The sequence below is a fragment of the Strix aluco genome, chromosome 12 (genome assembly GCF_031877795.1).
Source record: "Strix aluco isolate bStrAlu1 chromosome 12, bStrAlu1.hap1, whole genome shotgun sequence".
NCBI lineage: Eukaryota > Metazoa > Chordata > Aves > Strigiformes > Strigidae > Strix > Strix aluco.
This window is the reverse complement of record NC_133942.1, coordinates 24,546,866-24,562,267: the sequence shown is the minus strand read 5'-3', so window position 1 is coordinate 24,562,267 and position 15,402 is coordinate 24,546,866. Positions and strand designations below refer to the sequence as shown.

At 39.0% G+C, this 15,402-nt stretch overlaps 1 protein-coding gene across 2 annotated transcripts in view; it reads left to right on the top strand.

Moving 5' to 3' along the window:
* Positions 1-15,402, top strand: part of LOC141928781 (tropomodulin-2) — a 36,689-nt gene that overhangs the window by 5,691 nt on the left and 15,596 nt on the right. For both annotated transcript variants that reach the window (XM_074837480.1, XM_074837478.1), the window contains exons 2-3: positions 4,945-5,143; positions 6,891-7,047. In XM_074837480.1, coding sequence (XP_074693581.1) covers positions 5,018-5,143; positions 6,891-7,047 — 283 coding nt within the window. In that variant the 5' untranslated portion in view covers positions 4,945-5,017. The remainder of the gene's footprint in view (positions 1-4,944; positions 5,144-6,890; positions 7,048-15,402) is intronic.

Genomic DNA, 15,402 nt, shown 5'->3' with positions numbered 1-15,402 from the left:
ATACATCTCCCATATGTTCATGGTTAAAAAGTACATATTTGTCTTCTTTGAAGTATGAAAATAAAAAAGGAACCTTATTTATATGTCAAATAATGGAGTATTTATATCTTTTTTTTTTTTTTTTTTTTTTTTTTAAGTCTAAGTTCTCAACAGCCCGGCCTTATTTTTCGTAGCAGTTCCTTGGCAGCAGAGAGGTCCCCTGTCTGGCATTGGATTAAGTGCATTGGTGGGACCACTCCATTGCCTGGACAGTGTGGGACAGTCACCTCCTTCTACTGAGCATCTGCTTGTGTTGCACAAACACTGCTCTTAATCAGAATGGCCCCAATCCTATTTATTTGGTCCAGTATCAATTTAACTTGAAATTTATTCCACCTGTTTCTTATTTTCATGTTTAGCTACTTGAGACTATTTAAAGAAAGGGGAGAATTTTTCCACATTTACAGATCAGTTTCACAACTGCTTTTCAAAATACAAATATCCACCACTGTGGATACAGAGATAGTTTAAAATAGATCATGCACCAGAATTTCCTTTCTAAACATCAGTTGCCATGATCTGGAAAAGTGAGAACAATTTCTCAAATCTGGTTATAAAAAAAGATTTTTTTTTTCTATAAAAATGCAAAGAACTCTATTGGATTATTTCCCATTCAGCACATCTCTTTTTACATCATAAAAGCACATTGCCATGCAGCTTCATTCTTAGCTCGTACACACTATCAAAAGGTAGAAATTCAGATCATCTGTTTCACAGTATTCTCATCTCTACAGGACCCCAGAGACGTTATATTTTTCTAGGTGTACAGCCTGTGTTTTAGACAGCATGAGCGATCTGATGTGCCTTTGCAGCTGCTGGTCCATAGAAGGTTCTATAGTTCAGGTTCTTCCAACGCCTCTCAAGGGATCCAAGCAAATGTGAGTGGGACCTCTCTGACATCTAACGTTAATTCAGCAGAGGACTGATTCCATCTCAGAAAGAAACATCTGTATCAGCAGTAGAAAATTATGACAGTATTATGGTGTCAGCAGAAACTATAGCCTAGCTACTATAGAAAACCCTTTCAGTAGTGTATAAGGATTATAACCAAAAAGTACTTATGGAACACAGCAAAGTATAGAGGCGTTACATCACAGCGGGTGTTCACTACATAGAGAAATAATGATTTTATGCAAGCTGACTAGCGATACCCTTTTTGTCTTTGAAAACATGTTTTGAATCCTGATGTTGACAGGCATGGGTGAAAAAGCTGCCCCAAATAAAACAGAAATAGGTATTTCTTTCTTTAGAAGGAATCAAAGATAAAAATACAGCAACAGAGTCTTTGAAGCTCACTGCAAAACATCCATGCTCCACAAAGATTTAAAAGTAGCACACGGTTAGCAGAAATGCTGCCTCTTACAGTTCTGCACTGTCCTGAATCAGCACAGAGCTTACCTGTTGGGCACCTCACAGCGTGCTTTGCTGCGTAACGGTGGGTATTTGAGCCCATGGTAAACTGTGATGGTCCATATTGAAACTAAATGGGAAAAAAATAATGGGATTTGTGCTCCTCCATTCCTTACTCTCCTCAATCACTCTTCCTAGTAAGTTTGAAGGGAAACTCCATAGTCTTATCCATTCATTCTGCTTCCCTCGGTGTCCCTAATGTAGTGCAACATTCAACGTCTGCAGTTAGATTGAACACCTCCTTTCTACTGTGTGACACCTGATCTTCTTTTGTACGCTCAAAATAACAGTAGCTAGGCACTGTTGGTTAGTTGTGATTGCTTTTTTAACTGATTAAAGTTTTCATACAGTAATCATAACAAAGAAAATCCAGTAGATATGTAAAAAGTAAACAGTATGTGCACACTCAGAAAAGTCAAACCACAATAAGAAGCAGCACAGACAGCATATGGCCCTGTTTACATACACAAAATTAACAGTATAATAGCCAATTAGGAAGGTGGAGATTGTAATCATCACATCAGACAGCAATTTCCAGAGTATGTGAACTCAAGACTTCAGCATTTCCTTCCCAGACTGAATGATGCTGAACTGTTAGATTTATCTCGTTCCCCTGGTTTCCAATAATGTGATTGTGGTGAAAGGTCAATAGAGAGCATAAAGCCAGGACACGAACGATAGGCATTTCAACAGAGCTTTCTGTAGCCTGTACAGCAGGGTGCAAGCTCCAGAAAAGCTTTACTACTAACAGGGATTGTGGACAAAGAAATTCTCTAAGTGGTGTCTTCTGCTTTTGTTCAGTCACAGAAGAGTAGGATTCAGTTGTGAAAGGGAAAATGTCGAGGGAATTTCTGTTGCAAATGTATGTGTGAAAGAAAAGCACGATTTCAAGCTCTTCCATGCACCACTAATCTAACAAGGGTTATCCAACATAGTGCTTTATGCCACGAGAGAACTTAGACTGATACATCTTTAATATCTGGGTTTATATTTCTCTTTGGGTATCCCTGTTGTGCATGGTCAAATCTCTTCCTGATAATTAAAAGGAAACCGGTACACTATTGAAAAGTGTCACCTGTTGAAAAGTGTCTCCTGGCACATCTTCCCTTTATGGCTAATTCATGAAGATATCAGAAATGTCTGGTACACACAAATCATACTCTGCAGTAATTGCCCATTAGCACCCGGATTCAACTTTGCAAACCTTTTCACAAAAGCTGTTACATACATGGTCTTACTGCTGCCAGTAAAACCTGGTGGGAATCACACAGTACCATGCGACCGAGGAAGAGGTACTGGTACCAGGCATCCTGCAAAACAGAAGTGCTGAGCCTCAGCCAGGGAAACTGTTATGTACTGTTACTAGTTACTTTTCCAACAATATTTAATTAACCTAACTTTGGAATTACATTTCTGTCTTTTCCAAAGATGCAATTAAACTCTAACAAAATAACCATTTAAACTGTTAAGTAGAGTTTTAAAAAGCTCTAATCCCCTCAAAGAAATTTTTCAGCCCAATTAATGACTGCTAGCTGAAATGTTATGTTTATAATGAGTTTATGCAAAGAAACTTAGAGAAGGCGCCTGATGCCTTATTACAGAAATGTACTGCAGCTGAATTTGGTTTTGAAGTTTAAACAAATATACTTATCACTTTTAAATAGAATGCTTTCGTTATTTAACAAGCAGTTTTGGTAACAGATTGTATCAATTAAATGTCTGTAGAACTAGTGTTCTCTTTAAGCACCAAGTACACAAAAACTTTAGCTCTTTTGGAGTTTTTTTTGCCAAAATCTCTCTCACACACATTGTATACGATAGAATTTTGATTAGATAAGAATTTTTCACAACTGCTGTAACCTTGTGAAACGTCAGATGCTGACTAACTCCCTGAAAGAAACTCACAATTTAAAGAACAGTTGAATTCTACCATGACATTTGGAATGGCTTGACAATGATATTGTGCTATGAAAGCAGGGAGAACAACTAGAGCAGTAATAAGGAAAAAAAAGAGCGTTTATAGGGGAAATAATGCTTTTTCTTGGAATAGGATGTTTAAGTGTTTCAAGTCAAGGCTTATCATGCCTTGCAGTATTCATAGAATTTCAGATTTTTCAAATTTGTTATTCTACTAATTATTCTCTTCCCTTTCTAGAAGTTGCTGATTTCTAGTCTCTTTGATGAATAGAAAAATGAGATATGTTTTAATACGTAGTATTTTAATAGTGAAACTCTAAGTAAATGCAACATTTTCATTTGGATTTTGAATAAAAGAAAAATAAAGATCAGGCTTTCAGCTGATATGAAGAGCAACAGAACCCACATGGATTTTGTTAGCTTATGACAACTAAGGACCTGGCCAAAGGAAATCAGAGTTTGGGTTGATACATAAGCCAGATGTAGGTGCCAGTTGGCTTGTTTCCATATCAACCATAACTCTGAAATTTGTGAATGCAAAAACTCAGCTGTAAAACTGCACAGCTAGCTGTGTAATTCAGAGAGCTCTGGTGCTGCTGTGGGAAACAGGGCAGACCTGGAGGGCCTGGAGGACAATTAAAGTCCCCAGCTAATGCTGTTTCTGATCATAGATTAATTCTCTTTCAGTCCATCCATTTACAGGCAGATCCTGACTCTAGAATTGGTTCTGGACAGGGAAAAAAAGCAAGTAAACACAGAAAGTCCTTCATTATCTGACAAATTATATGACAATTACTATTGTGGCCATGCATATTACACTTTCTTGTTACAGATCAGTTGGGATCATCTAGCAAGGAACCACATTCAAGTTTTAAAACTTAAAGAGTTTGTGAAATACTAAGTCCATATTTTTTTTCATCACCGTGTGTAGAATGCTTGCAGGTGCTTCATGCAGCAGACTAATTCATAGATGATCTTTGGAGCTGTAGCATATCCTCACTGCAAGAATTCTTTTGATGATAAGTGCTATCATTTGTAGCCAGACATTTTGAAGTAAGACTACCAACCAGCATACTTTAAAGCTGCTTAGATAACCAGAATGTACCAAAAAGCCAGCCAAGATGATGTGGGTAAACTTTCAGCCATCAGCAAAGCTGGGATAAGATAGAATACCTCAAGGCATAACATTTTGTTTCTTGTTTGTCAGTGTTGGACTGTTTTCTTTGACTCTACCACTTTCTTCCGCCTTTAGCCAAAAGAACAAGCAGGTACTGCTGTTTCTAAGCAAATTAAATAAGCCAGATTTATCTCTATGGAAAAGGACAAATTCACAATGTTTTTTCTTATCTATTTTTCAAAGCTTCACTTTGACACTGCACCCATGAGGTTCCCGAGTGTATAGTACCCCTCCTTGCTATTCCTTGGCTACTGCTGCACAGGCAGCCCCAGCACTTCCCACACCCCCTCAGCTCAGCCAGGACATCTTGCTGCTTTGTTTTCATTAGCAGCAATGAAATGCCGGCTTTTTAGGACTATATCAGCTCAATGGAGAAACTCATAATGCTTTATTGTTAACAGCGAGTGAAGCCGCAAGAAGCTCAGTATTCCTGGATGGTTGAAATCTTGACAGTGGAGCAGTGCAGCAGGAGCCATGTCTCTGCCCTTCCGAAAAGAGTTGGAGAAATATAAGAATATCAATGAAGATGAAATACTCAGCAAACTCTCAGAGGATGAACTGAAACAGCTAGAGCATGTTCTTGATGACCTTGATCCTGAGGTTAGTGATGGGGGCCAGGGGGATCAGAGTTCAAAAGCTGCCTATTATAAATACCCCATACTGCAGCGTTTTATATTTGTCTGTTACAGTAGAGGCAGTGTATCCCAAAGTATGAGCAGCTCAGCTAGGGGCATTTTGGGTTTATTCCTGCTGTGATGTGCTCCTGGCTTTTGTACCGTGCCCTTTCTCCGTCCCTTGTCTATTTAGACATGAGCTTGTCTGCAATCTGAATCTTTAACCGTGTTTGTACGCTGCAGCACGATGAGAAGCTTTTTATGGCTGCTATTTCTGAGCACAGCAATAAACAAACAAACATAACGTGTGTTTGTAAAGATCAGATCTTCTGAACTTCTGAGATCTGTTGACTATGTCATTCAGCACAGATATTTTTAGCTGAAGAGAATATATTTAGGCACGATTAAGAAAAATAAGATTCAGCTACACAACTGTCATCTTCTAGAGAGCAAGGATAATTTGGATGTTAGAAGACACTCTCACAAAGAATTTAAAGATATCTGTCCTGGGAACCATTTGGTCCTACAATAACAAGGTTACAGTCACAAGATGCTGGATGAGAATTCTGACTGTACCTACCCCAAAACCTTCCAAACTGATGAAGGAATTTGAAAAACTGGCTGATAAACTGGCAGATAAAATCCATTCACTCTGGAGGCAAATTTGAAAAAGCACAATAGATTTATAGCTTCTAGTTTAATAGCACAAATTTACCTGGAAATTAAAGGTGGGCTTTACTGTTCTCTCCCTCCATGTTGCCACTTCTGTCACTACTACCACTTCTACAGTGCATTTTCAAGTATCTGGCATCTCAAATGGAGGCACAGAACATTAAAAACCCCACCAAAACAGGCCATGGGGCATATGTAGCCAGGCTAAATACGTGCAGTAAATTTGTAGCGCTCTGGGCACATTTGTGCACGCACAGATAAGGTGTCTAGTGACTTGAGTTCACTGGATGTGTTCAGAATTCACTGGATACTTGCCATGGATCAGATTTACTGTGTGTGTTCTGGCCAACGGTGAAGTGTTTCTGCAGTACTCTGGGGCATCTTCAACATGTTGGCTTTACTGCACATGCACTCCAAACTCCATGTACTTGTATTCCTCTCTGGGATTTCCTGGACTGAAATGTGGGAGCCTTATCCATCTTCCTATATTATGGGATGCAGATGCAATCACATGGTCACACAGCTACATGTTTAAAGTGGGGCTTCATCTGCTTGCTTCCCGCATAGTCTGAATAGCTGAAGTCCACATCATTCACCAATTACTTTCTGTGCGTGCCATTCATTTCTGAAGTCCTAGAGACATCTGCATTAGAATGAAAGGAATTTTTGAAAAAATGAAGAGAGAGAGAGAAAAATGGGGAGAGAAAAGAGTAAATGAAGAAAATGTGTAGAAAACTTATCCTGGTCTATTTACCTGGACTCCAAACTCTGTGGTTACAATATGTGTAACACAAAGGGTTCTGATCTTGCTTAGTTCTTTGGTGCTGTGATTGTAAATATGGTTCATAAAAATATTGATGGGTGGTACAATCAAGAAGCCTGAAAGATATACTGGTTTTAATGGTTACACTTAGGTAACGTGTGTTACTGCTGTCACCAAAGAGCATTATGTGAAGTAACACGCAAAGAATGATTTCACTTAAAAAACAACATGGAAATGAAGTTTGGAACACTATATGAAATTGCTTCATCTCTGTTACACGCCTCCCTCTCTTTCACAGAATGCCTTGCTTCCAGCAGGATTTCGGCAAAAGGACCAGACCACTAAACCTGCCACAGGCCCTTTCGACAGAGAACGCCTGCTCTCGTACTTGGAGAAGCAAGCGCTTGAGCACAAAGACAGAGAAGACTTTGTACCATTTACAGGGGAAAAGAAAGGTACTGTCCATCTTCATGTCGGTGTTGAGTAATGGACTGCCTGGGCACAGGCATCCACTGCTGCCTGGCCTTTTTGTGAAATACGCTGGGACAGAAGAGGTGGAGGCTGTTACTGTGCAGAGTGAATCTCAGGAGTCAGATCTAGAGCTGTTGTAGCAGGAGATGAAGTGGTGGTTTTATCTGCTGCATAGTGGTCTGTCTTGCTACCCTGGAGTTATACTGGCAGATTTAATCAGTCCTATTGGTGGGTATGGGAACACACAAATGCCAGTCCAGCAATGGGCTCAATCAGCAGCTCCCAGATCAGCAAATACCTCTATTTGCAGTCAAGGATGGGCTAAGGTGGCCTCACTAACCTCACTGGGACTATTCCCATGTTAAGCATTAGGCCCATGCAAGGGTACTGTAGTGGGGGAGGTGTTTAGGAGGAAATATATAAATGCTTTTATAAGTAAGTATTGCTACAACTGCTGTAAGTAATAGCTCAGGGAATACGCTTACAAAAAAATAAGTATTTTTCCACTTGTTTACTAGGGCATCTGGCAATGCTATTCATGCAGACAGTTTCTCTGCTTCCCCTTGTCCTACAGCTACAGGAACAAAAGGGAAAAACAGGAAAACCTAATTCTAATCATTCAAACATTGGTAGGATAACCTTAGGGCAGGAACAGTCATATTTTTAAGCAAACAATGTCCCTTTAGCACCATTATCTCCTTTTCCTTGTTTATATACAGTGGATAAAAACGCCTACCTCAGGCCACTCCTTCGTTCAAGAAGGAACTTACTATGTCTGGGTCCATTTCTGGCCGTCTAATGAATTTGCCATTATTTCAATGAGATCTGCTTAAGGGAAAGCAGATATTTCAAGAAAATCAAAGGCAGTGTTTTTTACTTTATGTGTCATTATCAAAGATACAAAATGTTATTTGCAGTCCAAGAGCTGTTACTATCATTTCATTGTGTTCTCAGTCTTTGAAACAATGGGTTTAGACAAAAGAGGCATTTTTCAGCTAGATCTGATTCATGTGTTATTTTATCATGCAGCATATTCTTTAACCTACTTTTTCCTCCATCGTAACTTGCACTTACTGCTATTCACAGGGTTGATTCTGAGCCCACTGAAATGTAGTGACACTGCAGTGATTCTGCTGGTAGCAGAAGTGATCAAGCACATACTGTAGAGAAAGGAAAGTATGGATTTATTACCAGTTGTTTCCAGTCTCCTACACACAACTGTGTTAGAGCAGCTACCACTTGCAGGTCTCTGCATATTTCTACCAACTCCTCCAGTCAGGTCTCACCTTACTCGTAGTTACTGACTTAGGGCTAAGACTTTGCATTTTGCACTGTAGTCGTGTCTAAGATCTCCAAACATGCTGAAACATAAGTACACAAAAAAACAGTCGTGCGTGGAATCGCATAGACCCATAGGACTAGCACTTGATCTGCACAAAACTAATCCCTGTATTGTCCCTGACAGTGTTATTGTACATACTGGCCTGTTTATTCTATTTCAGTTTTCTTTTGATGAGGCTAAAGCAGTATTATTCCTACGCTTGCTTCCAGACGCCCTTAAAGTGCTTATTAGTGCTGCTTATTCATTGCTGGTGTCTCCGGTGTGGAAATACCACTGCTTTACAAACACTAATAACCAACATTTCATTCTTCCCTCAGCACAGAATGACTTCAGCCATGCTAGCATTTAAAGCTATTGTTATTTTGGCTTTTGATTCACTGCGATCATTTACTTCAAAATTACAATTTTAAGAATTATCACAACTATGAGGTTATGACAGCATTTTAGGCTAAAGGAATTATCCTCTTAATTTCTCCCATTCCCTGTACACCACCAGTTCCTGACAAAATCCTTGGTATCAACTTTAGCAGATTAAGTCAAATGAAAACAACCACATGTTCTGTGATTTCTGCAGTCAATTTACAATTATAATCTAAATGCAAAGAATTCTGCTAAATTTGCTATGAAGTCAAAGGCCAAATGTTGTGGAAATACCCTTTGTTTCTTTGTTAATATTAGAAATAACTCAATCTGAGATCTGATGAGGTCCAGTACCTTAACAATTGGGAACAGGATGGACTGCACAGTGTCATCTTTGTGCTGCTTTAAGGGAACTGGTTTTGAGAAAGAATCTCTTTATTCTGAGCTTGGCATTGGTACCTGAGTATCTCTTCTGCTGCCCCTGGCTTGCTTGGCAGGAGGTATCCTACAGAAAGACCACCAAATTTGAAGCACTGGGCTTCGCTGCCTCCTTTTCTTGTTCTCCTTCCCCCTTGCTCTGCATTGCAAAGACTTCATGCAGAATCTGAGCTTTATAAAACATATGACTGAAATCTCCATCTGCCAAAGGTACTGAAATCTTCCCATGAATCGTATGATAATCCTGCTAATTGGGTGAATCTGGTGAAATGTGATGAATGTTGCACAAAGGCCATGAGTGGCTGGCTCTGGATCCTAGAATCCATGCTTGTAACTGCAGCATTACTTATTTTGACACCCTCAATTGGAAAAACAATAACAGAATCACTGTATTAAAATATTAATTACTTGATTTGCATTTATGAGAAGATATTTTTCATGCAAGGAAATAAAGCAATCCTGCAAAGACATTTCCAAGATATGATACTGATACTACATGCTAGATTTAAAGTCACATTAATTGAATAATAATTAGTATTCTTCCAAGCTTAGTAATTAGTTCAGGATAAATAATTTACATTTCTAAAATGTGTCCTCAAAAGAAACTAAAGAAGGATATTTCTTGAGGAAAAGTTTATTCCTCATCTTCTGTATGCTGATGGTCTCTAAGGTGTATTTACAGATTGGTAAATATTTATAATATTATATATCCCTGTTGAATTATTTCTTTACGTTATAGCAGCACTGTAATCTAGCCATACTGTAAATAGCCTCAAATTAATTTTACACTAATTCTATAATTTAAAAATTTAGTTCTGGGGCAGCTCTAAAATGCATCCGGTTGCGTATAATTAGAAATGAGAGGTGTTGATGCCAATGTACCATTTGGCACTATTTACCACCTGAGAATATTTGTGTGTCAGTAGGATTAGAATATGTCAAGTGTTGTTTAAGCTTTTGCCAGTGTTTTGTACTTTGATATTTGTCTGCCACTGGGAAAGTATTTATTTTTTCAAATTTAGGAAGTGGAATGCTTCTACCAAACGTTGAGCAACATTTCTACCAGTTCCTACATTTATTGTTCAAATCTGATACTGGCTTGAAAATTCAGTGATGAGCTGAAAATAAGGTGGCATTTAAAATATCCGCCTTCCAGAACAGTCTCTGCTACATCATTATTTTTTATCTACTGTCTCTGCCTCTTCTTTTTTGTTGTTAATGCCTTATTAGAGTTCTTGACCGAAAAGCAATACCAAACAGCTGCTGAAGGACACAATTCAGTTGCCTGCGTTGGTCTCTATATGCTGAACACAACCATAAGGTTTTGATTGTGCTAGAAAACAAGCCAAAACAAATTCCAGAGCTGACAGCGATATTCAGAGTGGTTAAAACACAGGAAATGTTAAATATGAGCTCAAGGTGGGGGGTTGATTGTGCAGGGAATTGCCTTGTTTTTGATTGTAATCGTGGTTTTGAGAAGTTGGAAATGTTTGGCAAAAAAAAAAAAATCAAACGTATGGCATGTATTAGGGTTTTGGCCCTCTGCCATATTTCAGCTTGTTAACGTACTACATTAATTACTATACAAAAGAAAGTTTTAAGCCTGTAGGGGATAGCTCTCACATTTCAATGAAAACGCAAGTTTCGCGCTGACCCAGGGCCAGAATGGTCACAGCCTGACAGGTGCACACCCAAACTGTCCACCAAGCAATTTTTCCAGACTGCTTTTACCCCCCATCCTCCCTAACACAAGTCAGGGATGAGGACTTCATTTGGATGTCCCCATGGTGAGCGTGTGCTCCCATTGTGGTATTCAAATGATCTAGTGGCCTTCAGGAACTGTTGTGCAACACAGCTGTTAATCGGCCATTCCCACAAACACAGGGTTTGTTATTAATGAGCAACGGAGGTATGGGGGGTTAGGGCTGATAATTGTAGCCATAGTGAGTGGCAGTTTGTGTTTATTTTATGTATTTTTGGATCAGTTCCTACTTAGGATAGATATTCTAGAAATCCTTATATAGAACCTGATGAACTACCAAAGTTACTTTTGACGCACTGCGTTCAACACATATAGCTGGAACAGCCAGTTATCACACTTTGATCACTGTGAAGCCTTTTCTGTATAATTTTCAAGTTCAGGAATAAAAAGAAAAGGTGGAGAAAGTAAGGGGCAGTGCAGGCACAAAATATTAAAGAGCAACGTCAGCGCTGCATGTTTTCTCTCACTGAATGCAGTATGTACATCTGATCTTAGTTAAGATCCGAGTACTACTGTAATACAAACATAAACTATTAACAACATTTCTGTTCTTGCTTTGTTGCAGTGGTTCTCTTAACTAGATGATACTAATGAAACATAATTGAAAAAAGTTCTGTTGTGAAATATCATTCGATATGAAAAGTTGGCCATGCCATTTTTAATTGCTATGAGAATTGCTGTTTCAACCCTTCACCACTATCCCCGTTTTCTACAAGGTCTTCTGCTCCTTGCCAAATCATTTCATTTTGGATCTGATCCAGTTCTCATCAAAGTCATGGAAAAACTCCAGTGGATTGGGCTATTATTATTTGTGGCTGGAAAGGGAAAGGGAACATGCTGGTATGTGATTAAATGCTAACATTTTTAGCCAACTGATAAAAAGGAAAAGGAAGAAAATAAGGATGATTAAACCAGAGAACTTCTGGCCAAGCCCCTGTTTTCAGTTGCTCTGGCATAGACCATCTATCCTGCGTGTCACGCTGTGCCAAGCAGAGTATCAATACACACCACTAGTAATAACGACAGTCATTTGCAGAAGGTCAAAGTATTACAGTGGATGCTAATGAGTTCCAATACCAGTTTCTCTGACACACTCTATATAAAAAAGTTAGGGGCTAGTTTAGAGACACGATATTGTTCTTGGATTGACAAAGGCAGTCTTTTCACTCACAACGCTGAAATGGTTTGTTTAGATTTTTGCCACCTTCTTTCTGTTCTTCAAGGCTTAAGTTTAGAACTGAAGTTTGCCTCTTAAAGCATTGAAAGTGCTGCAGTTGCTGACAGTAATGCCTCTAGCCAGTGCCTTTCACTGCTTGCTTTTGTAAGACCCTGTTTTAGTTGCTTATGACTTTGCCAAACTCGCACAGTTCATGCTGAAATTTCCCATGCTGAGAGTCTGCCTCGGGCTGAATTTTTGGAAAGTGTCAGCAGAAAGGACTTAGCTGTTTCCAAGAAGAAGATTAGGAGAAAACACATTGTTTTAGCCATCTAGAGTAAATTTTTCCAGCTGTTTTTTTATGAGCTGCAGTGCCTCCATGCTTTGAAGAGGGGACTTGAAATGTGTGCCCTTTGCAATCTCAAGAGAAATACACTTGAATTTGGCATCTTCAAAATATTGTACTTGTATATCCAGTTTGTTATAGCGTTCTTGAAATAGTCCTCCTGCAGTGAGTATTAGTCATGTCCTCAGAGCTTCTGCCTGCATGTGCAGACAGCACAGCAGTGCCCAGAGAGACCTGGCGTGGCTGGCTGGAGGGTGCGTGGGCTGTGCGGATGCTCTTTGGAATGGCTCATCTGAGGGGCCACTGTCACACCAGAACCACAGGCAGGAAGACTCTCTTCTGCTCTCACAGTGCTTCCCTCACTTTGTAAGGGCACTGTAAAAGGAGAAAAAAAGAGTAAACAGCCAGCAGAGAGGCTAGTGCAGAGAGGTGGTGGGATTTGAGGAGCTGTATGAATATGTTCAGGATGAAGGACTAGATGTGGCAGCTCTGGGGAAAGGAGCTGTAGAAGAGAGCCGTGGTAAGGAAGAGAGGCCACAGGGAAAGGAGATGGTGGGAAGGGTCAGGACTCAAAGATGTGCAAAACCAGGAGACAGAGGGGATGGGAAAGGCACAGGGCAATGAGGAAAGGAACAGAGGAGAAGGATATGTGGCATGGGAGAAAAGAGGCCAGAGAGGAGCATAACTAGTGTGACATCTGTCTCTGCCCAAGTTTCAAGGTTCTCTGAGAACCTGAGGCCCAGCGGCACAGCTTGACAGCACAGCTTGACTCTCTTCCTCCTCTGCTGCCATTCCACATCAGACATAAGAGCTTTCTGCTCCGTTGGGGAAGCAGGTTAATCCAGGTGGTAATCCAGAGGACTGCTGTAGGACTGCGGGGATCCTAACTGTTGTGATAATCCATGTGAGGGTCTGATGAAATTCCAGGCTTCCTTCTGGTTTAAAGATTATAGGTTGGCTTTTGTCTATTTTTATTTGAGAAAGTATACTTTTCAGAGGAATACTTTGAAGGGTATCGCTATGGTGGCAGAATCACAGCACGCTGATCAAAGTCAAAGATGCCGGTGCAATTAACCTTACACCTTCTGTATATGCACAATAGATTTAATAACTTTGGAAAGCATAACTTTGCAGCCTTACTATTCCATCATCATAATTTTTAAGGCATAGACTATGCAGACACTAATCCAAGAGTAACAGTACAGCAGCAATTATGATACTGCATTTTAATTACTACTAGCTTTCAGCTTCACACTTGTTTGAACTTGGCCTGTTTTCTTTTTCATAATACAAATTTATTCCTGGTAAGAACCAATTTTGTAAGGAGGAGTTTAAGTAAGCCTCAAAAGAAAAGAATAGTGCAAATGGAAAAACTGAATCAGGTGCCTGTGATTTATGCAAGGCAGATTTCCAAGATTATTGAATTTCACTTCTAAGGTCAGTGTAGCATTCTGTAATTGAGAATAAACAGGCACTCACTGTAGCCAGTGATTCATTGAAAAGTAAGAAGTAGTAAGTGTAACCAGATATTTTCTTGAAAGTACAATAACACGAACTACAGTTTATAGGAAAAGAAAGTACATTACTGTTTTACAATTATGGCAGAAAATGCATTTGTATTATAAAATTAAGTGACTATCCTTAATAAAACTGATGCTAGATAAAAGGACATTTTTACAGCTGATATAAATGGGCTTATTTCCCATTGCTTAGTGCTTTGTTGAGTTTTGGCTTGTACAAGGTGGGAATAAATACTAAGTATTTATACTAAATAAAAATGGTGGCAATTTATATTTATTCACAAAAGTCTAATGACAGAAGGAGGAAGGCAGGGAGAAGACATACCAAAAATGATGTTCCAAATGCTGTAGACTATAAATGCAGATGAAATCCTCAAAATGTTTTTTAGATTGGACACACTAGTAAAATCTTATCAACTATGCTATTCAAATTCCTTTTTTTCCCCCTTAGATAACAATAAACAAATCAACTTACTTCAAGCAAATACACTTGAAGTGGTTCCCTGCTCAGTTAACACATTTTCCTGTAGATGTGCATATGTGGTTACGTAGTTAAGTATTATTGTATAAGGAGATGAAGTTAGGGATACATCTCTTCCTTGTTTTACTCTGACATTGCTTTTATGGGGGCGTTTGCATAGTGCAGGAAATCAGAGCTTGCTGAAACCAAGTGGCAAAATTACATCTATGGTTTTATGACTGTACCTAGTGTATTTCTTCTTTTCATAGAATTTGTTTTCCTTTTATCTCACTCTGCATTACTATGTCTCTCTGTAGTCTTTTTTACTGAGTCCTTCTCTCCGGTTTTCAATGGATTTTTTCCCCAAGCCTCTTTTGAGTCAAACATGAACCATATCATATTTCAATTTGAATAGAAGTTTTGCAGTGTGTGTAAAGGAATAGGCCTGCTGCTAGACTGAGCCAGCACAAATCTCTACTCACTGCACTCACAGTCAGAAAGTCTCTGGGTTATAATAAGCTGCATCAGTTGTCATCCAGGTCACCCCAAGCACTTATCCCAGTTTCACAGAAAGAAGGGGAGAATTGCATTGATTTACCCTTAAAATTTCATATTCAAAGAAAGCACTTTGGATTCCAGATGTTTTGGGTTTCTATGCCCGTGAAAAAATAAAATTATATTTAATGCTTTCTTCTTTTTTACTGGAATTTAATTTTATTTTGCAGTTAAACATGAGAATATATTATTTTTGTACATAAATGTGGTTATCTGTGTTGTTAAAGTTTGATATGTATAAACATAACTTTTGTCACTGTGTTTTTCATTGGTGGAAAGATAAGCTATTACTATTAAGACTTAGCACAGAACACAAGCGTATTTTGGAGGCAAAATGTATCACAGCCAACATTAATTATACCACATGGAATGTTATAATAAAGTACCTTCTAAAATACAG